Source organism: Oncorhynchus gorbuscha, linkage group LG19, assembly GCF_021184085.1.
Source record: "Oncorhynchus gorbuscha isolate QuinsamMale2020 ecotype Even-year linkage group LG19, OgorEven_v1.0, whole genome shotgun sequence".
Lineage (NCBI taxonomy): Eukaryota > Metazoa > Chordata > Actinopteri > Salmoniformes > Salmonidae > Oncorhynchus > Oncorhynchus gorbuscha.
The window spans coordinates 17,230,885-17,258,293 of record NC_060191.1 but is presented as its reverse complement, the minus strand read 5'-3'; the positions used below and the strand labels follow the sequence as shown (position 1 = coordinate 17,258,293).

General features: G+C 43.9%; 1 protein-coding gene across 4 annotated transcripts; it reads left to right on the top strand.

Annotated features, from left to right (window-relative positions):
* On the top strand, positions 1 to 27,409 carry LOC124005267 (disintegrin and metalloproteinase domain-containing protein 15-like). Of its 4 annotated transcripts, XM_046314364.1 has the most exons (24): positions 3 to 798; positions 2,259 to 2,362; positions 8,474 to 8,550; positions 9,344 to 9,422; positions 9,569 to 9,645; positions 10,593 to 10,812; positions 10,954 to 11,019; positions 11,171 to 11,242; positions 12,507 to 12,676; positions 12,833 to 12,917; positions 13,041 to 13,189; positions 13,415 to 13,592; positions 14,203 to 14,295; positions 14,652 to 14,847; positions 15,264 to 15,372; positions 15,553 to 15,748; positions 15,910 to 15,987; positions 16,115 to 16,226; positions 16,349 to 16,508; positions 17,565 to 17,679; positions 20,423 to 20,488; positions 23,618 to 23,686; positions 25,408 to 25,577; positions 25,733 to 27,409. In XM_046314364.1, the coding sequence occupies exons 1-24, from the start codon at positions 534 to 536 to the stop codon at positions 25,797 to 25,799; spliced, it is 2,973 nt and encodes a 990-aa protein (XP_046170320.1). In that variant the 5' UTR covers positions 3 to 533; the 3' UTR covers positions 25,800 to 27,409. The 4 variants fall into 4 exon arrangements, with proteins under 4 accessions (XP_046170323.1, XP_046170320.1, XP_046170321.1 ...); XM_046314365.1 differs by lacking the exon at positions 23,618 to 23,686; XM_046314366.1 differs by lacking the exons at positions 20,423 to 20,488; positions 23,618 to 23,686 and having other exon boundaries at positions 4 to 798.

The following is a 27,409-nucleotide window of genomic DNA, read 5'->3' as shown; positions in this document are numbered from 1 at the left end:
CCCTGTACGGGGGTTGAAATGCGATTACACCATCGCTGTAAATACGCATTCAGTCTTTTGCCCGAATGTCTTGCATGTGCGAAACTGTCTGCCTTTCAGGAATTAAGATATTCTGGATAGCACTTTGGGAGTTTAACAAGATCACAGTGGTTCATCTCCGCTACGGAAGGGACATATGTTGTAGTAGCTCTGAGTGTGAAGGTAACGGTACTGGAAATATGACCCTGCGATAACTGCGGCCAGAGGCTACGGACAGCGGGCCGGTCTTGTTTAGAGGTTTATTACAGGACTTTATGGTGTAGGCTAATGGCGCAGGTAAATGAAGCCTCTTGAAATAAAGTTACGCGTTCGATTGACTGGCCCGTGCAACACTTCTGCTCTGCGCGTGTTTTTGTGGATGCCTATCATGGACTTTCGCTTGACATTTGCCCTTGTAGGCAAATTGAGGTAGCCACATAGTTGCCTCCGACAGAACCTGTTGCCTTTCTCCGTTTCTGAATGCCTTGTTTTACATCCTTTAGGTGGATTAATTGATGGACACGAGCCAATGTCACTGCGCAACAATGTTTCTATCTGGAGCTCTGGTAACATTGGTGCTACTCGAGACTGTTACATTTCGCGGTACTCAATCAAATACGTTACTTAGTAGCCGTTTAGGATTACTGGACGATAACGATTTGCAGGAATATCTGCTGGCGGAAAGTCATTTGCACTCAAATAAAACAGAGATGGAGAAGCCACAAGAGAAGCTGTCTCCTTTGAACGCAACAACAGTATCGTCCCACTCCTCACTTACAAGTAGGTATTTGTAGTAACCCTAGTTTAGCCCAGGCAACTTCAAAGGAACTGTCATTAAAATGTCATTTCAGTCGTTGCCTGGGCACTCTCAAATGCATCCAAAATTACCTTACATTTTAGGCCTATCCTACAGTCAGTTAAACCTCTCTCGATACTGGAGCCTAGCATGTAACACTCTGCCAATTACAATTAATATTTATCTGATACCTTTACTTTCTAAACACTTATAATAACATGTTTCTAGTGAATTCGGGTGTAAGCCCAACCAGGACTTGGACCCTGGCTCAGTGACTGTCAAACCCAACACCTAGTGAAGAGATTCAGACCTTTTCGCTTAACGTTTAAGTTGTTGGCTTGACAGTCACAGGGAACATGTTCAAGTACCGTTGGGGCAAATTCTGTAAAATGATGTTGGAGGTGGCATATGGTAGAGAAATAAACATTAAATTATCTGGAAACAGCTCTGGTGGACATTCCTGCAGTCAGCATGCCAATTGCACACTCCCTCAACTTGAGACATCTGTGGCATTGTGTGACAAAACTGCACATTTTAAAGGGACCTTTTATTGTCCCCAGCACAAGGTGTACCTGTGTAATGATAATGCTGTTTTAATCAGCTTCTTGATATCTTGGCAAAGGAGAAATGCTCACTACAAGGATGTTAACAAACATGTGCACAACATTTGAGAGATGTTTTTTGTCTGTATGGAAAATGTCTGCAATCTTTTATTTAATCTCATGAAAACATGTTGCATTTATATTTTTGTTCAGTGTACATAGGTTATTATATTATCATATTGTAAAATGAGCATTGGGAGGTGGTCTGCTGCTTTCTAGTCCTTGAGACACCTGCCAGCCAGCCAGTCATCTATAACAAGCCTAATACAGGCTCTGGACAACAGCTGTACTAGGAACGGACAGGGGACACAGAGCCTCTTGTACTGAAGTTAATGCAGCTGTCTGTTTTATGTGTGTGTGAAGAAAGGAGTCAGAAGATATGCCGGCTGAGAAAGGGAGAGCATGAGCTATTATAAGCACATCCGGCATCACTGATTGGTTTGTGCAATTATCTTGAATTGTACATGTTTAGATTGTGATGCTGAGCTTTTTTTCCTGGCATATTGAAACCATTTAATGAAAATGGTAGATTTCCTGCATTTCCTACCCTAAGCCTGTATACCACATTAGTTTGTCCTTACTATTAAGGGATATCCATCTGAGATGTGGCTAACCTGATCTTATAATTAGCATTGCCCCATGAGGAAGGGGTTCACTGACTACTAGGGCAATTGGTTGCCATTAGCTGAGAATTTAGATTTTAGGGTCACTACTAGCACTAACAAAATAGTTTCTCCATCCGCTGATGTTATAGTATCAAAGTGATTTATTCATCTGAATATAGCGCCTCAAGGGACGTAAGACAATATTTTCCTATGAATCCCATCTCTCCCTGTCCCCAGGTCCATTGCACCACCATGGTAGTAGACACGGCAAGCCACTGGAGAGGACCAGGCCTTTTGTGGTAGTGGACGGACACAAGAGAAGTCTGAGTGAGGCCTTGCAGGTGAGACTACAGACATCAAGAGAATGTATGTGTGAGAGTATCGTTCCACACAGGGCCATTCACATACTATTACTCTGGGTCCTTCTTCACTACCTGCTTTCTATTTCCAGGCTTACATGTTACCATTCTTCATTCAGTGATCCCAGAGCACTTATAACGTGGCCTTTATTTTTTTTGAGATAGTGTCAGAGGTTAATAACCATTCTATTTTTACAGGTCCCATAGGAATTCTAATTTTAAAATGCAGTTTTATATCTCAGACTAACATCAAACCCACACCTGGTTATTCCAATTGTGAGGCTCACATTTATTTCTATTCGAATGTCGTCAGTGTTATGATGTTCTCCTCTCTGGGTGGAGTGAGGGATATGGGGGAATTCTACAGGGTATGATTTCAGACCTCCTGTCAGCTGCACAGGAAGTGTCCGTCCTCTTAAAGTGCCCCAGTCCCCCCCATCTTCTTCAGATCATAGTTTTTATTCTGGAAGCTCCCTGTAAAGTATGTCAAGGCACCTACTTCCTTCCTCTGTTATATTAGCACAAAAAAGGAAGCCAGACAGCAGACCCCCCACCCTCTTCCTTTCCACATACACATAGAGGAAAGTAGAGAATAAGAGCATGACAGGGCTACATTTTTGCACATCACTTTTTAAGCCAGCTACTGGATTGGAATGTTAACTTTGAAAAGGTTGAATCCCATTGGCAAAGCAGTCTCCATCAGGCAACCAGACGTTTGTTTACGGGTTTCAAAACCAACCAGGGCACTGCACTGTCATACAAATATCAGTTGAGTGGGCCTCATTGGCTAAGACTCAGTGGAGAGTCACTCCTAATTCCTACATTATTGTGTGGTTTATCCTCTGAATCACTGCAGTCATTGATGAATGAGTAGCTGTTTTTCACTTGTCATGAGGTTACTGCACCCACAGCCTACTGCTCATACTGGCGAACATAACACCAGTGACTCACATACTCACTCAAAGTACACGCAATGTGTAACCATGGTAACCGGGACCTGTTTTTAGATTGTTTGTCAGAAATGAGAGGAAAGGTGGGGGATGGTGCCATATGGGAGGGGTGTGACTATGTGTTTGGGATTCAAACTTTGTCCGTCCACCCTCATCAACACCCACCCATCCCCTGAACAATGTAATTGCTGTAACGTTCCATTTCCCCGTCCAGGGTATTCACGTGATAAAGATCACTCCAACCCCGAGCCACCACTTGTGCTCTAAATAACACCAATTAAAAGTATTTAAATTCACCACTCGAAACTGAGCGCAATTAATCACCATGATAATGTGCAACTTCATCACATTAAAATTAGATCTTTATTTGTCTAACAAAGCAAGATTAGCTATAGATGAGATGATCGTAAATGTTCTCTCGAGGCAAAAAGATCTGAGTGTATATTCTTCGCATAACACTACAATGCAATAAAATGCAAATTAATTACTTAAAAATCATACAATGTGATTTTCTGGATTTTTGTTTTAGAGTCCGTCTCTCACAGTTGAAGTGTACCTATGATAAAAATGACAGACCTCTACATGCTTTGTAAGTAGGAAACACTGCCGGTGTTTTTGCAGGTTATCAAATACTTGTTCTCCCCACTGTATGTGTGAGATATTAAAGAAGAAAACATGCCAGTCACCACAGTGTTAGTTTAATTTCTTATGGTGGAGCAGGCGACTTGTGTCCTTAGCTTCTGTCAACGTTGAACCATGAATAGATCTACTTTGTCAGACAAACTTTCAGACAGTTTCCACATTGATGTTGGAAATAAATGTTTTAAGAAGAAAGTACAGACATGTTATCAGTTTGCAGGTAACGCTTTTTTGTTGAGTTGTTCTGCTGCTCAGTGCTCACCTCTCTGGTGCCTGCTATTATTAGCCTCCACACCAACTTGGTTATGAATGGACTTGTGACACCACACACACACACACAGAGCTCTGTGTAAGGCGTGCAGCAGGGGTTTCACCTTAATACAGCTTAAGAAGGGGATCTCAGCTAATTCAGAGCCTGATCGCTCTGTGTTGACAGTAAGCATTTCTGCCACCCCAACCCTTTATCCTACCATTAAGACGGCCGAGTGTGTGAGGGGGGGCATTATTGTCTTACACCCAAGCATGGTAAGACTGATTCTTTACGTGAGGGGAAGAGGGGGGCTCTTATCTACTTAAGATAGTGTCTGTAGGGAAAGTGTGGTGGATTGAGCTGGTTAAAGAATGGTCTTGAGTTAATCTACAAGACACTGCTGGGTAAAGTCCCCCCTTATCTCAGCTCGCTGGTCACCATAGCATCACCCACCTGTAGCACGCGCTCAGGCAGGTATATCTCTCTGGTCACCCCCAAAACCAATTCTTTCTTTGGCTGCCTCTCCTTCCAGTTCTCTGCTGCCAATGAGTGGAACAAACTACAAAAATCTCTGAAACTGGAAACACTTATCTCCCTCACTAGCTTTAAGCACCAGCTGTCAGAGCAGCTCACAGATTACTGCACCTGTACATAGTCCATCTATAATATAGCCCAAACAACTACCTCTTTCCCTACTGTATTTATTTTATTTATTTATTTAGCTCCTTTGCACCCCATTATTTTTATTTCTACTTTGCACATTCTTCCACTGCAAATCTACCATTCCAGTGTTTTACTTGCTATATTGTATTTACTCCGCCACCATGGCCTTTTTTTTGCCTTTACCTCCCTTATCTCACCTCATTTGCTCACATCGTATATAGACTTGTTTCTACTGTATTATTGACTGTATGTTTGTTTTACTCCATGTGTAACTCTGTGTTGTTGTATGTGTCGAACTGCTTTGCTTTATCTTGGCCAGGTCACAATTGTAAATGAGAACTAGTTCTCAACTTGCCTACCTGGTTAAATGAAGGTGAAATAAAATAAATAAAATCCCCAACCAGGGGTCCTGTTTATATAACCAGATCATTCATTATACCCCAAAAGTCATTCAAATCACTGAGTACTTCTCTGAGCCCAAGTGAAGGTAATGCCAGTAGGCAGGCTTTTCCTATTGGTGAGGTTAGTTCTGGATATCCATGCACAGCAGTAAAGAAAATAGAGGCACACATGAGTTCCAGTGAAATGGTTTTCACTCTTGCCTTCATACCACAATCTGTTGAACATCTATAAACAGGAAGTGTTCACTCTCTGGTCCATCAGCATGAATCTGTCAATAGCTAGGGAAGATGAGCAGAGCCAGCAAACACCACTTTCCCTTTGGGACTGGAGTTGAATGTGACACTCCTCTACCTCTTGTTGTCCATTGTACATGAATTCACTTGGCTGTTATTGTAATGCAAAGGGATACACAAGTCATGAACTAACCCAGAGATTTCCCCCAGATAGTGGACGAGCACACTCCATTCACATGTCCAGACTTGATCCATAAACAGGATCCAGGGCTGCTCTGGGTCAGACTAAATAACAAAGAAGCACTACAGGGACTGAGGAAGACAGACATCCCAGGAGCTGACTGATTGTATTTCCCTCCCTCGCACTCGTCCGTTGAGCTGAAAGAGCTGGAGAGGAATCACGACTTGCCCTGTCCCTCCCTCTCTCCCTTCCTCCGTTACACCCCCTCCGCCCATGTTCCCCTCTCCTCCTCCCTGGTTTATTTCTTCTGCTGTGGGTCACAAGCAGCTCTGGGTCTGAATGGACCCCACCCAACATTCATGTGGCGGTGAGCTCATCTTGTTACTAGCAGGAGATCGGCCTGGGACATTTACCTCACTGAGGGAGAGAAGGAGAGGGGGGAAATAAGAGGAGAGGGTGAAGTTAGAGAGAGTGGGGGAAGGAGAGGTACTGGCAGCAGAGATGGAGTGGACATGGTTGTCGATAAGAGAGTGACAGAGATGCAAGAAGTCAGTGAGAGTGAACCGAGAGACCTGTAGCGAGTGTGACGTAAGGGTTCAGCAGGGGGGAGAGAATAGAAGGTAGAGACGAGGAGAGAATGTAAGAAATTGTAATGCTCAAATGAGAGGGTGAGAAAGGTAGAAGTGAGGCAACGACAAACAGTGTGGAGAGGGTGGGTGTTTCATGGCTGAGCTACAGATATCTGGGTGTGATCCTCCACTAGAGCCCTGAACTAATGTAGCTCTGCTGTGCTCTGGAAGGAGCCCTGTTTCTACTCTGACCTCTCACCCCAAAACCACAATCCAAGGCAGTTTGCCAAAAGCTGCAGATGTTTGAGTGTGTACATGTACTGTATGTCTTCCCATCTCTTTCTCTCCCTTATTCTTTCTGCTCTTTGGTTGCATAACTGACATTTTACTGTCGTTAAGTTTTTTGCCTTGTAGTTTTTAGCCAGATCACCATTGTGCCTGGAGTCTTTGTTGGTTACCTATTGGACTCTTGCCCTGGCAGTACAACAACACAGACCCACCCAACATAAGTCAGTCACACTCTCCTTACATAATGTGGGGAATGACCTCACCAAAGCACTCTGATTATAATAAAGACTATAGAAACTAGAAATTGACCAGAGTTGTGTTTTCATTCAAATGTATTGGAAATCCCCCTCAATTATCATCATCTACTTCTGGGATTCTTCTTGGATTATGATATTCTTGGATGTGGAGCCAGTTATATTTTGTACATATCCAATGACTGGGTTCCAGTGTGAATAGTTATGTTATTACTAATAGCCTCTTGGAGCCTATGGTAAGGGACATCGTTGTGTCATATGAACCATGATGATGTTACAATATTTCTGGGACTGTGGAAAGTAGAATACTTCTGAGTGAATTGGGTGTCAGTTGTTGTTGGATTTAGGTACCTGGCAATGACATTATCCAGCATGATTTCGCCGGTCCACAGAGGAGGTAGACGTTTTGGTTCCTCATAGTCACTAACCGCTACTTGGAACTGAACAGACCTCTCTGGCATATTGTCACCACCCATTACCTTACTGCCAGTACTCCTAGATCTAGTCCCATTTCCAAGCCTCAGCCAATTCCTGTCAGTTAGCTGGAGAGGAGAAAGCAGCCCTCTGCGGTGGGGAAGGAGGGAAGCACCAACAGGAAGGGTTTCACTTACTCACTGTCTTCAAAGGTGGAGCCGCTAAACGCGCTAGAAAGTGACTGATTGGCAGGAAGAGAGACGGTGTTGAGGGGAGACAGGTTAGTTCCCGCTGGGGGGAATGACTATAATGAGATGGAAGCGCAGGGGAAACGGACATGAAAAGAGGGATAGGATGTAATTTATCCACTGCCGCGCTGCCTCTGCGTTTGGTGAGAGAAATGTGCAGCAGGTAAAGGAAGTCCATTTATAGCCTGGTCCTTAGTGCTTATGAGGGGTAACCCTGGCTGACAGTCTGATTCAGCCCATTTGGGCTCTAGTAATGTGCTTAGGTGCCAGTGCCTACCAAGGACTGGGTGCTGAACACATTTAGAGACTGGGTCTATTTTAGAGAGCATGCAGGTGTAAGCGTTGACAGGTAGTGCTCAGGGGCGGCTGCAGCCATAGACGAAGTATAACTTTAATCGCACCATCTCATTTCGTGTCTGCTGACTGGTTTGATGGGATGAGTATTGATTGGCTGAAGGGATTCAAAGTATATAGTATTATCCAATCTGAGCATTGTGTAAGAAGTGCAGAGAAAGGACAAGAGCTTCATAGCTGTCTACTACATCTGAAATGTTGTCCATCAGCCTCTAAAGTATATAGGTCATTGTGTACATAACCTGTTCTTTATTAACTATACAGGACTTCCTAAGCCTGAATCCTTTAACCTTCGCAGGTTTATTAAGAAAGACCACATGGTGGTACTGGGTATTGCTGCTGTTTCACTAAGGAGATTGTCCCTTTGCCCCGTTTGCCACTTCAAGCTGCTCTTGGCGGCATTCGCTCATTAAGACACCCATCCTGAGTACACCATGTTGAAACATTGAGCGATTACAATAACAACAGCAAACAGTCATTTTTGTTGGACGATGAGTTAATTTGGCCACACAAAGTCCTTGTTCACCGTTAGCACAGCGGTTGTTAGGGGGAAATGTCCAGTGTACAGTTAGTTAAATTATCCACTGACTTATGAGGATACAAATCACAGTACACATTACTAGGTGTATGTTTATTTTCCTTTCACAGAACGGTCACCCAGACAAGCTACAGTGTGGTCTTCAATTTGGAGGCAGCATCTATCTTTTGGACCTGGAGAAAAACCAGTAAGCTCACTAACATAATATACTCCCTTTTGAAATATCAGAAAATGACATATTTTAATATTAGTGTCGTGCAGGTGAAAGAGGACCCAAAAGCGACTTGGCGAAAACAGAGTCTTTAATCCAGTAAAGTAAATACAAACAAAAAACACAACTTTCACTCGAAATGACGAGGACAAACTGGAGACTCGATCTTGAACAGCAGGTGAACAGCAGGTTGCCTCGGGAAGGCACTTGAACCAGACAGACTCAGACACCTGCTCACCACGCAGCATCTGAGGAAAACACGACACGACAGGGCGATACACAAACACAGCACGGTGAATTCTAGACAAGGAACCGACAGGACAGGAACGGAACACAAAGGAAGAAATAGGGACTCTAATCAGGGGAAAGGATCGGGAACAGGTGTGGGAAGACTAAATGATTGATTAGGGGAATAGGAACAGCTGGGAGCAGGAACGGAACGATAGAGAGAAGAGAGAGCGAGAGAGTGAGAGAGGGAGGGGGAGAGAGAGGGATAGAAAGAGGGAAAGAACCTAATAAGACCAGCAGAGGGAAACGAATAGAATGGGAAGCACAGGGACAAGACAAGATAATAAATGACAAAACATGACAATTAGGCCTTAGCTACTTGAATGGGGAGATGTGATGCTGAAATGCCTCAACCTTTGCCATTGTTGAGTTAAGACTTCATAGTTTCATAAAGGGGTTTATCATTGGCAATAAAAACAAATCGGACTTCAGACAAATCTTCAGAGGAAGTAGTAACAGTAACCCTGTCCTCTCCCTACAGTGATCTCCTGCCCAAGCCCCCCAATGTCTTCTACTACCTCCCTAATGGCACTGGGGTTTCTTTAGAGGAGAGCACAGTGGTAAGTAATGTGTTGTACATGTTCTGATTTGTTATAGGTAGAATTGTTATAGGGATAGTTAACGGTAAGTTAGTTCATATGAGCTTGGATAATAATGTTGTCATTATATTATGTTGACTACTCTCTCCCTGGTTGTGATCTCATAGACTCACTGCTACTACCACGGCTCAGTGAGGGGCTTCCCACAGTCCAGGGTGGCTCTCAGTACCTGCTCTGGACTCAGGTAATAATATCAACTTTAACTCTCTGTCAAAACTACAGGATGGTATGTGGCCTGTTAAAATTAGGATCATTTCCCCTCTGTCACTACCCAAAGGAATGTACAATTTCACGGAATTTCACAAGCAAGGCAACAGCATGCGAACAATGTTCCCTGTAGATGTACCCAGTCAACATTCTTGATTTGAGAATGGTGTCCATGGAAGTGAGATCATACAAATTCATACTGTGTAATCATGCCTTTTAGGTTTTCCATTATGAAATAGAGCCTAACAGCTCAATAAGTTTACCCGCATGACCTTATGACCTTGAGCATATGCATTTCCTTCTCTGTTATGTAATGGTTAATGCATTTAAAACCAGTAAAGTGATCTAAACAGGGGTCAGCCTTATCCCACTTAATCACCCACCTCAGTTAAACCCTTTGTGGTGCACTATATGGTAAACCTATTATTATAAAGGGGGAGTCTTTACTAAGGGCACTTTCACTTCACCAGCAGTACGGACGTCATGGTTATGTGAGCGTCATGGTTATGTAAGTGGGGCGGAGTGATCGACTGTGAGGTGGCTTTAATCCAATCCAGATTAATCTGAAAGAACTCTGACCTCCTCAAGCGTACTAATCACCCGATTTGAGAGAGCGGCAGTTTTAATCTGGGGTCCCTTCCGCTGACCTGGATACTTTAGGGATATCCAAATGAACTTGGTGGAAATCCATGGAAAATCCTCTTGACCTTTATTTAGAGTTGGAGTTATTTAGAGCTCTTTACTGCGTGGGCAGACCATGTGGCCATATACTCGGTTTAGGGTCATGTTTATGTAGCGAACGTAATCTGGTTGCTAGCAGAGCCTTGAACAATGTCCTCACATGAAGTAACTGTATTTACTTTGAACTTGGATGGCATTTTTTGTCCCTGTTGAGAGAGTCCTGTTTATTCCCCTCTCTCTCAGGGGCGTGGTGGCCATCAACTCCACCCTGAGCTTTGAGCTGCAGCCTGAGGGAGAACATGAGGACGAGGAAGGGGCAGAGGAGAGTGGAGGGGAGGAGGAGGAGGAGGGGATGCACCTGCTCTACTCCACTAGACCTCTGGAGAGGGGTAGTGTTGGGGGCTGTGGGGTGTCCCATACACCTGTACCTCCCATCCACATCCCACCACAAGTCCCACACAGGGTGAGAGGGGCTGGAAGCACAATCAAATGTTTGTTTATCCTGGGATTAGAACTACTGACGATTTTGCTACTGCTGGTAATTGTCGACAACGTAGTGTACATTGGCCCCAATGTCTTTACTTTACACTTTGCTTTTTTGCAGAGTAAGAGGGACATTCTCTCAGAGACCAAGTACATAGAGCTTGTGCTTGTAGCTGATCACAAAGAGGTAATGTACGATAAGGCTAATGTATGACAATGCCCCCTAGTGTAAGCGAGGCACTGACATAGGTGCACTTTGAAGAGACCCCAGTACATTTAGACCAATCACATCATGTTCTGACTCTATTGTCCTAACCAATAACTGTTATTTTTTACAGTACCGTAACTATCAGAAAATTAACAAGACTATCATCTATCGAATGCTGGATGTGGCCAACCAAGTAGACTGGGTATGTAACCTAATATTAAAGTTGTCTCCTTTTCACCTCATTCAACACCTGATTTACTTGACAAAAGCCACATCTCAGTAAGTGGTCCAGGTAAGTTGTGACATGGCACAAGTGGTGGGGTAGGCCTTTCCTCTTCTATTCTCTCCTGCTCCTCTATTGTTCCTCAAGCAAGCAGGAGGCCGACGATATCGCATATTCCCAACAGAGCAACTCCTTGAATGCCCTACTCCTTGAAGTTTGCAGGTGTCTAAAAAACATTATTTTGCAAAAAAACAAATGTTTTCACCCTTTAGTGTGTGTACTTTACTGTATTTATACTTGGGATATCACTTTTCAAAAGTCAAATTAAATTGCTGGAGGATGTCTTACACACAGTTTATTAGGTACAGCATCCCGTTCATGAAAATGGTTCGCTCCTACAGACAGTGAGTCACGTGGCTGTGGCTTGTTGTAATAAAGCAGGCAGACTGGCATCAAGGCATTCAGTTACTGCTCGGTTGAACGTTAGAAGGGGCAAAAGGAGCGAACTAAGCAACCTTGAGCGTGGTGGGATTGTCGGTGCCAGGCGTGTTGGATCCAGTATCTCATAAACGGCTGGCCTCCTGGACTTTTCACCCACGACAGTGTGTAGGTTTTACAGAGAATGGTGCCACAGACAAAAAACATCCAGTCAGCGGCAGTCCTGTGGGTGAAAACAGCTCGATGAGCGGTTAAAGGAGAATGACAAGAATCGTGCAGGCAAACAGGCAGGCCACAAACAGGCATATAATGGAGCAGGACGCCATCTCACACACAACTCGTCAATCCTTGTCACGGATGTGCTATTGCAGCAGACAACAACAACTCCTATCAGCTAAAAGCAAGAAGAAGCGGCTCCAGTGGGCACGCTATCACCAACACTGGACAATTGAAGAGTGGAAAAACATTGCCGGGTCCAACTTAACCTGGTTCCTGTTGCGTCATACTCATGGCAGAGTCAGTATTTGGCATCGGCAGCATGAATCCATGGCACCGTCCTGTCTGGTGTCAATGGTATAGGCTGGTGGCAGTGGTGTAATGGTGTGGGAAATGTTTTCCTGGTACACATTAGGTCCCTTGATGCAAATTGAGCAACGTTTCCATGCCCCAAATAATTCAAGCTGTTCTGGAGCGAAAGGGGGATCCGACCCGGTACTAGATGGGTGTACCTAATAAACTGGCCACTGTATATTTGTGTTGGATTTTCATTGGTTTGTCATGGTGGTCCTCATCTACCCCTCTCTAGTTCTACCGACCGCTGAGTGTGCGTGTGGCTCTAACTGGGGTGGAGATCTGGAGTGACCAGGATAAGATCCAGATTGACAAGAGTCCCTCAGACACTCTCAACCGCTTCCTGGAGTGGCGCACCAGAGAGCTGCTGCCACGCCTGCGCCACGACAATGCTCAGCTCATTATGTGAGTAGTCAAATGGACTTGGTTGAGGTTAATCGGTGCCTTTCTCACACCTGTACATTATGGAAGCAGATTCATCCCAAATACATGTGTATATACCAGTGGATGGCCTCTTTGTGAAAATAGACTTACTATAACTATGTGTTTGATCTGTTCCAGGGGGGGCTCATTTGATGGAACTACAGTGGGAATGGCATCTCAGTCTTCCATGTGCTCCAAGGACCGGTCAGGAGGGGTCAATGTGGTGAGTTAGTTAGCTTCAGTTAGGTTTATCAGTGGAGTACAGGGGTATCTGCCCCACAATGACAGTATAAGTCTGGTGGTAGACTGACTCTGTGTGTGTCTCTCTCTTCCTCTCCGTGGGTAGGATCACCTGGTCAGTGTACTGGGGGTGGCGTCCACTATTGCCCACGAGCTCGGGCACAATCTGGGCATGAATCACGACACGGCCGACCGGCGCTGCCAGTGTCAGAATGAACCACGCCTGGGAGGCTGCATCATGGAGCCATCTACTGGGTGAGGGGCTAGCAGGCTATGGTGGGCTAGGTCTGACGTGCATTACAGAAGCACCAGGCCATGCAATGTCGATGATACAAAACAGAGGGTCAGTTATGTGCAGCTGTGATCCTCACTTGCCTTGTATTATGTTAATTTTTAGGCACTTCATTTTAATGCACTTGTAAGAAGCTCTGGATAAGAGCATCCACTAAATGTCTTGTTCTCTTTGCCCCTCTCTTCCAGTTTCATGCCAGGCCAGCTGTTCAGCAGCTGCAGTGCCAGAGACCTGTCCCTCAGCCTGCTCCATGGTGGGGGGATGTGCCTCTTCAACGTGCCCCAGCCTGAGAAACTGCTGGGGGGGCCACGCTGTGGAAACCTCTACGTGGAGAAGGGAGAGGAGTGTGACTGCGGCCTGCTGGATGTATGTTGGACAGTAAATTTGATATTTTTAGGGAGGACAGCATAACTCACCATAGATGCAGGTTGATGTTTATTTGGATGAATCTTGCCCTGGAAGCAGCACTGAGCGGGTTCCTCTAGATGGATCAGCTGTTAAGTCAAAATTGGCGATATCATACAAAATTTATGAAAACAATTTTGCTTTTTGATCTTAATTTAAGGTAAAGGCATAAGGTTAGCAGTGTGGTTAGGGTTAAGGTTCGGTTTAGGTTTAAAATCTGATTTTATGGCTTTGTGGATGTGCCAGCTACTGACCACCGTGCACAGCTGCCTCCTGGACAAGATTCATCCCAATGACAAGATTCATCACCAACTTGCCACCATAGATGATAATTCAATTAACAGACTTTATGATTTAGGTCAGGGGTATTCAATTAGGGGGCCCACGAAAATATATATATATCAAATTTCACATTTTATTTTGTTATTTCAATGTTTATGTTACTAATGTATGATGGGGGTCCCAGGGTCGCCAGTTTGCCTGGGAGGGGATCCCTGGGAAAGAAAGGTTGAAGATCCCTAATTTAGGGATTAGGATGAATTATTAAGTGTCTCTGTCTCTGGGTGTCCAGGAGTGTAACGATCCCTGCTGCAACGCCACAACCTGTAAACTGGTTCCTGGGGCCCAGTGTTCCTCCGATGGCATCTGTTGTGACAACTGCAGGGTGGGCAAGCCTCTCTGCCTCTGTCTCCTTCACTGGACTCTTACTGACACACACTCACACACTCAACCCCATCACTGAACACACTACTGAACACCTACATTTTAAATCAGCTCAGTTCATTAGTCTCATATTTATTATAACTATAATTATATATGTTATGTTCTTGTCTATTACGGTTCTATATTTTGTCATGCATGTTTTATGTGGACACCAGGAAGAGTAGCTGCTGCATGTGCAATAGCTAATAGTGATCCTAATGAACTAAACTATTACATGATCTATCACAAGAAGCTGAACAAAGGCCCAAATCATAAACTCCTTTACTGATCTACTGTCTATTTTCTCTGTCTGACCAGCTGCGTTCAGGTGGATGGATGTGTCGGCAGCCCCTGGGGGAGTGTGACCTCCCAGAGCACTGCACTGGTACCTCTCCCTACTGCCCCCCCAACGTGTTCCTGCAGAACGGCGAGCCCTGCGAGGAAGGCTCCTCCTACTGCTACAGCGGTGTCTGCGCCAGCCTCAACACACAGTGCCAGATGTTGTGGGGACCTAGTGAGTTACACTATTGGTCAAATGTTCTGGACCCGATAGCCATTGGGAGTGATACCACTGTGGGGAACTAGTGGCTAGTTATTTTGACTTGTTTCAGTACTTTTACCAAGTACTGTGGAACCTCAAGAGATCTGAACCACAGAGTTCTGGACTGACTGGTCAGCGGAACTGGAACTTTTAAAAGCAACAGAGAATACTTCCCTGGACAAAGGATTCCTATATATAATGTCACCACTAGTGTTTGATTGAAGAAACTGTTTTGGCGAGTTATTGCATCATATCAAATCTTCATGTGCCATATGTTGCAGAGATGGAGAATTAAGAATGGCTCATAAACTCAGGCAGTGTTGTTCAGACACATTTACTGTAAAATCTTTGAGACAACTAGGATTGTTTGAACTCCATTTTCTTTTCAGATTCCACCAGGGCTCCGCCTGTCTGCTTTTCCTCCGTCAACAAACAGGGCAACAAATATGGTAACTGTGGCCAGATGGCCAACGGAACCTACATTCCCTGCCCTAGCAAGTAGGTACCACGTTCATTAAGGAACATCGTAGCAAATGTTTTGCAACAGATTACACATTAGCATATTTTATTGGTAAGTTCCTGTAGTCCTGCCCTGATTCAGTCCTTTTTCTTCCATTTGGTGCCTAATGAACACTTCCATATGTCTGACTGTTGCTCTGACTGTGTCTGACTTTTCAGAGATGTGCATTGTGGGAGGCTCCAGTGCCAGGGAGGCAACGACCGTCCGTTGCTAGGCACCAGCGCTGAGATCCTGACCACCAAAGTAAAATTTAACTACAGCGACTTTGTCTGCCGGGGAACCTACTTCCACCTTGGCGACGACGTCTCCGACCCTGCCATGGTGGCACAGGGCACCGCGTGTGGTCTTGGCAAGGTGGGCATTTCCTCAACTGTAGAAATACAATGCAAAATACTTCTGTTTTTGTGGAACGGGTCATTTAACCCTTTGAAATAGGGAGGTTTTCTGTGTTGTTATCTAAGCTTACATGCATATCTAAAATGATGATTGTTGTTACTGACCATGTTGTGGTTCAGGCCTGTTGGAACCAGCGGTGTCAGGATGTGTCTTTGTTCGGCGTCGACGATTGTCAGAGCAAATGCAACGGACACGGGGTGAGCAAGCCGGCTGCCTGTCTCCCCTTATAGAAGTAATATTGTATAGCTCACAATAGACTGGCCCAAACTGTTGTTGCTGTTAAATGAGTAATATGGCTCAATATCCTCTCTCTGACATTGCCAGGTGTGCAACAGCAATAAGAACTGCCACTGTGACGTGGGCTGGGCTCCTCCAGACTGTAGGTACACGGGCCATGGAGGCAGTGTGGACAGTGGCCCTGCAAGAGCACCTAGAGGTACCTCACCGTTCCTCTGTTAATGCACAACTTGACTGCACTCATAGATTTACACTCTTTATCTTAATCAAATCCTATGTCTGCCATGATAACCAAGACCTCCATTTTTTCTGTATCTCCAGGATCTGACCCGGCACGTGTGGCCTTGCTGGTCATCTTCCTCTTCGTCCTGCCAGTGGTTCTCCTCTTCCTCGCCCTGCGTTTCCCCCGCTGTCACCGCAACCTACCCTGTCTGGGCACTACCAGCCTCTTCCACAAGGGCACCGGACGCCAACAGAGCCGGTGAGAGCCCTGATCCTGGGGATACCAGCTGTGTTCACATATTAGTTACAGTGTTTATATAGTATGTATATGTTTGCGCAGTGCAGAAAACACGCTATCAGTATGGACAGAATTTCGGCCATAGTGTTTTTTTTAATAGCTATAATGGAATGAAAGGGGCTATAGCCAACTATGTGCAAGTTTGAAACCTTATGCATGTCCAATTATCTTGCACTTCATCAATCAATGGAGGTCAGAGTTAACTGTGTTTTTCAGTACTCATAATTCAGTGTGGTCAGTGTGGCCCATAGTGAGAGTTGGGGCTTGGTGTTTGCTGTGGAACAGGCACTAAAAGGTACTAAATGTTAAGGGTAGAGTAAAGGCATGGAATTAGTTTCTAGCTGCTCAGTTCTGGGCTGTGTATTTACGACGAATCGTTACTGAAGTGCAACGTTAATGCTTAGTGTTCCATATAACACCCAAGAGTCTCTCTAGTTTGCAAAAATATCTGTGAACGTTGGTCCATATTAAAATAAGTCACTATAATCTAAAGAGAGAGAATTTGATTGATCAGTTTTAGTTCAACATATGTTTTTTGAGTAATCAGCTCAGATATTAGCGATGCACTTTAAGTAGGATGTAACGGCCAACTAAATGCTACGAAGGCTTTGGGGAAACTCACCCCAGTTTAGTTCCCCATTTCTTCAATGTTTTAGATAAGACTCCTTTAGAGCCGGTTTCGTGGATAGTGATGGTGACCATTCTGTCTCAGTTCTGTCTCAGAGTCTCAGTTCTATAAGCTTATTTTGAGTGTTACTTCTGTCAACCTCATTTCTACTTGTACTGTACCACTGCAATGACCTTTGACTCTTTAGAACCAGAACTGATTATTCCCCTAGGTTGTAATATCATGTGTATTGTAACCAAACAGCCATTCTTTGAGGGCTGGACCAGTGTTATAGAGAAACATTATTCTTAACTCTTATGACAGTGCTCAGCTTACTATTTGTCAGCACCCCATTATTGAAATTGTGGTATGAACTTTATGGTAATGTGTGAGTGTGTGCCGTCTCCCAGGACCCCGGCCACCGAGCGAGTGGATGCTCGTAATGGGGAACAGGTCCAACCACTGAGGTACCACTTAAGCCGCCAGAATGACATCCAAATGACCCCGTGCCCGCCTTCTAACAAGGTACCACGATGACCCAGCCTGGCCTTCCCTGACTGACACTCAAATAGTTTTTCCACCTGCACTGTTCATATGTGCCCTTATTATAGGTACATTAAATCGATAACACTGACTTTGTTGTAATAATATTAGTTATTCAGCAGACGTCAATCTCTCTGAGTTGACCCACATGAAAAAATACTACAATTTACTATAGAATACTATATTACTTACTATAGAATTCTGTAGTAAACTGTAGAATAGGGATTAACATGGGTAATCGAGATCCCTTGACTGACCCATAAACACACATTTCCCGAAAATATTCAATGACAACACCTGGGAAATTACAAAAATGCTCCCCAATGTCGGCACTAATGCCATTCCACAAAATACACAACATGCGCATTATCAGATTTGCAAAATATTTAATAGCACATTATCCAAACAGGATGTCGCATGGTAGCCTTTAGTCTAGCGTATTTACTTCACACAAAGTCACGATAAATTCAAAGTACACTCGTAATTGCCACTGCTGGACTGCACACGTGATTCGACTGCAGTTAATGAACCCTACAGGAAAGCCCTACAGTATAACCTGTCTCTTTGAGCTGTCTTTGCCTCTTCAGTGAGTCTTCAGACAGTCACAAATTTGATAGGTCTATGCACAATTTATTACATAGTCATCTCCAGTCACAGGCATGAAGTCTATGGGTAGGGATGAGGGGGAAATGATATATTCTCCTGTCCTAAAGCCTAGGCTATTTTCTAATCCAAAACCCTGACTCCTGTCTTGCATGAAAATTCCTAATTTTATTCTGTAATCCATAGGTTGCATTATCAAAGCATGTCTCTCGCCTATGCATGTCAAAATACCTTTAACATCTCTTTAACTTCTCTAACTTCTCTACGCTGTCTCGGACTTGCTGCCATAGAGCTTCGGTAGAGAATGTGTGCTCAACAAACAATATGGGAGTAGATATGGATGTTTTGAAAACAGAGTTACTTTGATGTTTACACTATCTCCACTCTTCATCTTCCTGTTTATTCTTGAGCTGGTCTGCTATCCGTATGATCATTAACTCGATTTTTGCCAAAAAGAGGAGATATTCTGTCATTCGTTGGAGGTTATCTAGCAAGCTTAGCAACTTTGGTAATTTGACTTTTTGTTTGACTGTCGTTACAAAGTTTGAGTGATTCAACAACTCTACTCTGGGTGTGCTCTGTGTCGAGATGGCTTACTGCTGAAATTTGCTGGATTAATTGAGGAACGTAAGGCTCAGAATTTATGAACGGCCTGTTTCGCAATTCACAACGATGTCATTATCGATCAAAGACCGTTACTCTATCATTACTAAATATCAGTTTAATTTTCTCTGAAATCTTTACTCTCTTATTTGGGGAGAACCCTGGCAGAGTGATCATATCTTGGTTTTAAACTCTTTAAATGGGCACATCTGATTTTTGTTTGCTATTTACCGGAACTTTCAGGATAAATATTGTAGAAACATCTCAAGGATGATCAATGGAAACAGGATGCACTTGAGCTCATTTTCGAGTCTCGTGGCAACGGGTCTGAATACTTATGTAAATGACGTATTTATGTTTTGTATTTTTTTTGTATCCAATGCTTCCCATAGTTGGCTTGATGTCCTTTGGATGATGGACCATTCTTGATGCTTTGTCATTATGGGGTATTGTGTGTAGATTGCTGAGGATTTATTTTCATTTAATCCACTGTAGAATAAGGTTGTAACGTAGCAAAATGTGGAAAAATTCAATGGGTCTGAATACTTTCCGAAGGCACAGTGGACTATAGTATTTCTTTCATGTGGGGAGCTATGTAAGATTTGCCTGAAGATGGGGAGCATAAAGACATTTTAAAAAGCATCTAACACATTAACAAGGTCTACAGTAACTACACTGAACAAAAATATAAATGCAACATGCAACAATTTCAAAGATTTTACTGAGTTAGTTTATATAAGGAAATCAGTACATTTAATACATGTATTTAGTCTATGGATTTCATATGACTGGGAATACAGATATACATCTGTTGGTCACTGAATGTTTTTAAAGGTAGGAGCATTGATCAGAAAACCAGTCAGTTTCTGGTATGACTTCCATTAGCCTCATGCAGCGCATCACATCTCCTTCGCATAGAGTTGATCAGGCTGTTGATTATAGCCTGTTCCACTCTTCAATGGCTGTGCGATGTTGCTGGATATTGTCGGGAACGGAAACACATTGTCGTACACGTCTATCCAGAGCATCCCAAACATGCTCAGTGGGTGACGTGTCTGGTGAGTATGCAGGCCATGGAAGAACTGGGACATTTTCAGCTTCCAGGAATTGTTTACAGATCCTTGCAACGTGGGGCCGTGCATCATCATGCTGAAACATGAGGTGATGTCAGTGGATGAATGGCATGACAATGGGCCTCAGGATCTTGTCACAGTATCTCTGTGCATTCAAATAGCCATCGATAAAATGCAGTTGTTGTAAACAAGTTTGTGCACAACATTTTAGAGAAATAAGCTTTTTGTGTGTATGGCATATTTCTGGGATCTTTTATTTCGGCTCATGAAACCAACAATTTACGTGTTGCGATTATATTTTTGTTCAGCATATGTTCAAGAAACCAATTCATATTTTCTCAATCTGAGTTGTATATGTTCTGCTTAATTCTAATAACTAATTTACCCCCCCAATGCATGTTTCCATTGGCTGTCAAAACCTTTTGCCTCCTGTTTTCTCCTATCAGGTTCAGGACAGACCTGCTCCGCCTACTAAGCCACTTCCTCCTGACCCTGTCTTAAAACAAACCCAGGTAACCTGGCCTAGGCCTGTGAGGTGATGGGTAGCTTGAAAAATGCTTGTGTGTGCGATGCAATGAGATGAAATCTCTAACTTATTTATCATTATTTATCTATAAGAATCCTTGTGTTTTCTAGAACTAACATTCTGTCTTTATGTATGTGTAATTGCAGTATTATAGCAAAGCCGTGTTTGTTCCTCTACTTTTTCCAAATATCCAACATTAGATAAGAAAGAAAAACAAGCCCCTGCCCCGACCCCAGCCCCCACCAAGCCCCTGCCCCCGACCCCAGCCCCCCCAGCCAGCCCCCCCACCAAGCCCCTGCCCCCGACCCCAGCCCCCACCAAGCCCCTGCCCCCCGACCCCAGCCCCCACCAAGCCCCTGCCCCCCCGTTCCCAGCCCCCCCACCAAGCCCCTGCCCCCGACCCCAGCCCCCACCAAGCCCCTGCCCCCGACCCCACCCCACCAAGCCCCTGCCCCCGACCCCAGCCCCCACCAAGCCCCCCCCGACCCAAGCCCCTGCCCCCCCGACCCCAGCCCCCACCAAGCCCCTGCCCCCGACCCCAGCCCCCACCAAGCCCCTGCCCCCCGACCCCAGCCCCCTAACAACCAGGTACAGTCAGAGGTTGCCATCAATGACGAGGTCTTCGTCCATATGTAGTAGTAGTTGTAGTTGTTATTGTTCAGAGCTGTGGTTCCAAAATTGCAATCACCGTTTTTGTATCTGTTTAGAGGGCCATGCCATCACACTGTTTCTTTAAAATTATTCTATGAGGGGGCCTCCTGAGTGGCACAGCGGTCTAAGGCACTGCATCGCAGTGCTTGAGGCGTCACTACAGACCCGGGTTTGATCCCAGGCTGTGTCGTTAGGGGAGGGTTTAGCCAGCCAGGATCTCTTTGTCCCATCGTGCTCTTGTGGCACGCTGACTTCAGTCGCCAGTACTGTGTTTTCTCCAACAAATTTGGTGTGGCTGGCTTCCGGGTTAAGGGAGCAGTGTGTCAAGAAGCAGTGTGGCTTGGCAGGGTAGTGTTTAGGAGGACGCATGGCTCTCAACCTTCACCTCTCCCGAGTCCGTACGGGAGTTGCCGCAATGGGACAAGACTGTAACTACCAATTGGATATCACGAAAAATATATTCTATGAGGATATGACATGTCAGTCTGAATGGAAACCTGCATGTACAGGGTGACTTACAAATTGATGTTGAAAACCAACCACAGCATTACTTTGATTATTTAGCATTCCTTACTGGCATGGGGGAGGAGCATGTTCCTCCTAGTAAGCGCCAACAGTAGCCACAGTGTCTAATGCTTAACAGGGGTTTATTTTGGACAAGATTAACTCTCCTGTTTAGATGTGTAAATCTGCACTTAGCAAAAGAACCCTCCACATGAGCGAACTCTATCCCCAGCTTAGATCTGGAAGAGTAGCCTATGTGCTGAGACACAATAATTGAACCAGTTGACAAAGACTGTGGCTCCACACACCAGTTGTTGTTAATCTCTTTATTTACATTCACTTTTGTAAATTGTGTGTCGAATCTTCTGTGATGATGCCTAAAAAACACGGTAGGCATTATTACATAACATTCAAATCTAGAGCGACATCGTTAATTAGCTGACGCTCTAAAGTCAATGTACGCTGAGTGTACAAAACATTAGGAACAACTTCCTAATTTTGAGTTGCAATCCTTTTTGCCCTCATTAACAGCCTTGAATCATCGGGGCATGGACTCTCAAAGGTGTTGAAAGTGTTCCATAGGGATGCTGTTGACCCTGCTGCTTCCCACAGTTGTGTCAAGTTTGCTTGAGTGGGTGGTGGACCATTCTTGATACTCTCGGGAAACTGTTGAGCGTGAAAAACTCAGCAGCGTTGCAGTTATCGACCCTCTCAAACTGGTGCGCCTGGCACCTACTACCATACCCTGTTCAAAGGCACTTAAATAGTTTGTCTTGCCCATTCACCCTCTGAATGACACACATAAGCAGTTCATGTCCTAAGGCTTAAAAATCCTTCTTTAACCTGTCGCCTCCCCTTCATCTACTGTACGTGGATTTAACAGGTGACATCAATAAGGGATCATAGTTTTCACCTGGATGCACCTGGTCAATCTGTCATGGAAAGAGCATGTGTTCCTAATGTTTTGTACACTCAGTGTAGATTCCCTACCACTATTCCTCAAAAAGTGTCTTGGTCAAGTTGCTGATTTCTAACGTTTGGTCAGTGTGGGCAAATCCATCTCATCTGTATGGCTTTGAGGAGCACTGGTGTCGCTCATCTTTCCCTCTTATCATCTACTTCCATGATTGGAATCTGTCTTGTCAATTGTAACGTAATGGATTCTCTGCCATTACTTTAGAGCGCATTTGTTGCCTGCATGGAACTGAGCATGATGGCGAATGAATAGAGGTACAGTGGGGCAAAAAAGTATTTAGTCAGCCACCAATTGTGCAAGTTATCCCACTTAAAAAGATGAGAGAGGCCTGTAATTTTCATCATAGGTACACTTCAACTATGACAGACAAAATGAGAAAAAAAATAAGCAACAGCCCAGCAACAGCCCCAAAACATCACTGCTCTAGAGATCTGCATGGAGGAATGGGCCAAAATACCAGCAACAGTGTGTGAAAACCTTGTGATGACTTACAGAAAACGTTTGACCTCTGTCAATGCCAACAAAGGGTATATAAAGTATTGAAATAAACTTTTGTTATTGACCAAATACTTATTTTCCACCATAATTTGGAAATAAATTCATTAAAAATACTACAATGTGATTTTCTGGATTTTTTTTCCTAATTTTGTCTGTCATAGTTGAAGTGTACCTATGGTGAAAATTACACCGGTGGCTGACTAAATACTTTTTTGCCCCACTGTAGCTGTATCGTCTCTGTGGTTTGCTAATATAAATGATTTATGTCTTTGACATCTCATTGCATGAGAATTCATCTGAAGTTTGTTGTTTTTATCGTACAAAAAGCAAACGTTTGAGTATTGTGACTACTCTGGAGTCTCATTCAGTTAGAATAGCTGAATAGTCCCTTTCCTTTGGTTGGTCTCTTCACCCTTTTCTCTCATTCTCTCTCTCATTCTCTCCATCTATTCCTCCTGTTCTTCTGTTTTCCGTCCGTTATTCTAGCCATCGTTGAGTCGGCCAGCTCCTCCCACCAAGCCTCTACCCCCTGACCCTGTGCTAACAGGCAGCCAGGTACCAGAGTAGCATGTAGACATGGCTGCATGTGGGCATTGGCATTGGGTCTGATTGGTTGATTTATGTGATGAGTGGGGTGGGTTGGTTAATTGATTGTGGAGGAATTTAATGGTTGATTGTGTGGTTAATTGAGGAGTCTGTCGTTGATTGGTTGATTCAATGAATTTAATTATTTGAAACAATGAATCTAATCACACTAATCAAGCTTTAGTTCAGAATTGTATTGTATTGCTGAATTTACAGTTATGTGCAAATGCAGATAAAAAAGTACTTCATATTCACTCCCTTAGACAGAAGTGGAAGTGGCTCTAAAAAGTTGGTTACAAAAAAATGCACAGATAATCTATAGCTATAGCTAATGGCAATGTTAGTAACAATTTGAAAATAAAAAAATATTTAGGTGAAATTTGCATTTTTAACTGCATTTTATTGATGTTGATACTTCATTTGCATATTAAACCATGCTTAATATATTGGTGTAGTGTAAATACACTCACTGGTACAGCACCCTGTTCACAAAAAGGGATCGCTTCTACAGACAGTGAGTCACGTGGCCGTGGCTTTCTATATAAAACAGGCATCGAGACATTCAGTTACTGTTTGATTGAAGGTTAGAATGGACAAAATAAGTGACCTAAGCAACTTTGAGCATGGAATGATAGACGGTGCCAGGCGCACCGGATCCAGTATCTTAGAAACGGTCGCCTTCCTGGGCTTTTCACATGAGTGTCTAGGGTTTACTGAAAATGTTGTGACAAACAAAACATCCAGTCTGCGGCAGTCATGTGGGCAAAAAAAGCTTATTGATGAGAGAGGTCGAAGGAGAGTGGCAAGAATCGTGCAAGCTAACAGGTGGGCCACAAACAGACAAATGGCACAGTACAACAGTGGTGCGTAGAATAGCATCTCAGAATGCAAAACTCGTCAGTCCTTGTGACGGATGGGCTATTGCAGCAGACGCCCACACCGGGTTCCACTCCTATCAGTTAAAAATAGCAAGAAGCGGCTCCAGTGGGCACGCAATCACCAACACTGGACAATCAAGGAGTGAAAAAACATTGCCTGGTGTGACCTGCGTAGTCCCAGTCTCAGATGGAACAGGCTGTTCACAGCATGAATATACCACCGTCCATTAAGCAGCAACTGCATGATGCCATTGCGTCAGCATGGACCATACTCCTTGTGGAACGTTTCTGACCCCTTGTGGAATGCCCAGACGCTTTACTAGATGTGTGTACCTAATAAACTGGCCGGTGAGTGTAGTTTGCATAGTCCATGTACAAACAGGCAACCTTCAACACATCAATATCAGCAAGTCGCATAAATGATTTCTAGTACTATTGTCAGAACAGTTAACTAAACCAAAAGTGAATCAATTAAATCTACTTTTGGTCTAGAGCAGGGATGGGCAACGCCAGTCCTCGGGAGCCATAGTGGTCACACTAGTTCCTCATCCCTAGCAAACACCGCTGATTTTAACTAATTGCGTTTTTAAACTGAAGATCATTAGTTGATAATTGGAGTCGTGTGTTGGCTGTGGCTGGGGCAAAAGTGACAGTAATCAGGCCCCCAAGGACTGGAGTTGGTCTAGTGCCCTCAATCTTCAATTGTCTTGTCTCTGTTACCTAAACTCTGTGTGACAAGATGGCTATAATCAACAAAAATCATCCTGTGTCACACCTGGATTGTATTATATGTTTCTATTTTATTTTCTTCAGGCCCTTGTACCACCCAAAAAACCACCAGCCCCCAGGAAGTCCTTGCCTTCGGACCCCCCGTCATATCCCACCCATCCTGGGTACGCTGCATCTGGTGCCCTCGTGCAACATGGAGCGAGTATAACTTCAGTTCCACCCATTGGCCCTCCTGTTGCAGCCATCCCTTCCAGGTACTTCAGTGGCTGTATTGTTCGGCTAAGTTGATGAATGTATAGATGTCAGATGAATGGGCAGATAGACACACACAGTTGGCGTTGTACAGTAATGTAACAAAGGCTGGAGGTGACCTTTTCTATCTTTCTATATCCCTCTCTCTCTCACATAGACGTGCCCCTTTACCTCCAGTACGGACGTCACAACCCAGAAAACCTAACTCGACACCGCCGATTTAACCACCAAAGACCCTCAAAACCACTAGGATTCTCTTAAACCAGACAGCACAAATTGCACTGACTCAGCCAGGAGTTTTATTATGGAGACCCTTATAGGACGGCTCAGAACCCAGAAGTCTCCAAACGAAGGCTGCGTTTCACTCTCCCTGCCCCCCTAAACTATTTCCTGTTGCCTTCCTACTGAGAGACTGAAAGGTTCCTTGGTTGGTTACCACGTTGGGACAGACTGGGACTCCGAGCAAAGCAGAGAAGGTCTGGAATGTTCAGTCAGGTTGATCCGTTGGCCATTGAGAAACTGAATGGATGTAGTTAAGTATCCGTCAAAGATGTAACACTTCATGAAAACTGTGTGGCTTTTGACATTAACTGACAATTACAAAAACGGATGTCAACACAGAGGATAAGCTCAATCAAGATTAAAGGCCCAGTACTGGTTTTATGGCACTAGCACATTTGAATATGCTCTGTGATGCTTCAGAATAGCTTATTACTCTTCAAATTATAGGTTGAAGCCCAAGTCATCCTCCCATTCCGACTGTGGCCACCATTTTGCAGTATTTTATTTTAAGTGACTTGGCTAATGCAGGCCTCAGGAAACAAGTCCAGACCACCTCTGGCTCTCTTTCTGGAATAAAGAAGCATATCAACACTTTCATTCACCGCAATGATTCCTTTGATCTCCATCACAATGGTGTCATTGAGGGGGAGGACCTTGCATGCAACCCTCTGACTAATGAGATGAAATGAGAATAGTGTCACAGAAACTTTAGCCGTTCTCAGTTGCAGAGCTGTACAACTAACTGCACAACTGTAGATACCAGAGAATTGGAACTTGCCTACTAATTTTAATTCTACAATAACAACTATTTAAAAGCCAAAGAGATGGATCTCTGGAGAAGTGAGGGGGGAAGTAGATTGAACTTTGTGAAACGCGAGGCCACTTCTCGAAGACTGACCTACGTTGTGACAGATCGGTTGCCTTTTTTGCACCTTTCAGTTGTGCCGCACCAGTTTTGGCCGAAATGAGTTAAGTGCACTCCTAGAATGTCTTTACATATTCAGGTGAATTAAAACCAAGCCATGGGATTCACTTCTAGCAGGTATGATAATTGAAATTGGTAACTGATACTCTTCATCTTGATTTGAAATCTGACAATACTTGGATAAATGAGTACTGGTATGCAATATACATTACAAGCATTTCAGATCATTTGACTGTTAATTATTTTGATTAATTACTAAAGATGTCAAGGTTGATTTATGAACACCTCTAAATGGCGCAGGCATGTGGTTATGCCTTCCATCGGTCCATTTGATTTAGAATTTGTTAATGTCCTTTTTTGACCTTCTACTGACAATGATCTGTTCCAATGCTCTGAACACACTCTCCCATTGGTTCTATTCATATGTCTTACATTTCTAATACATCTGATTATCAGTATGAGAACACTCAGAGATGTAACATGAATTGTTACGAATTTTGCTCAATGCAATTATGAGATTGTCTTTTCAGGAGACTGTTCTACTTTGACCTCTGTCTGCAGTTTCCCTACTGTCTCAATTGAGACATTCACTGCTGCAGAGGGAAATAAAACAGACTGGAAAAATGA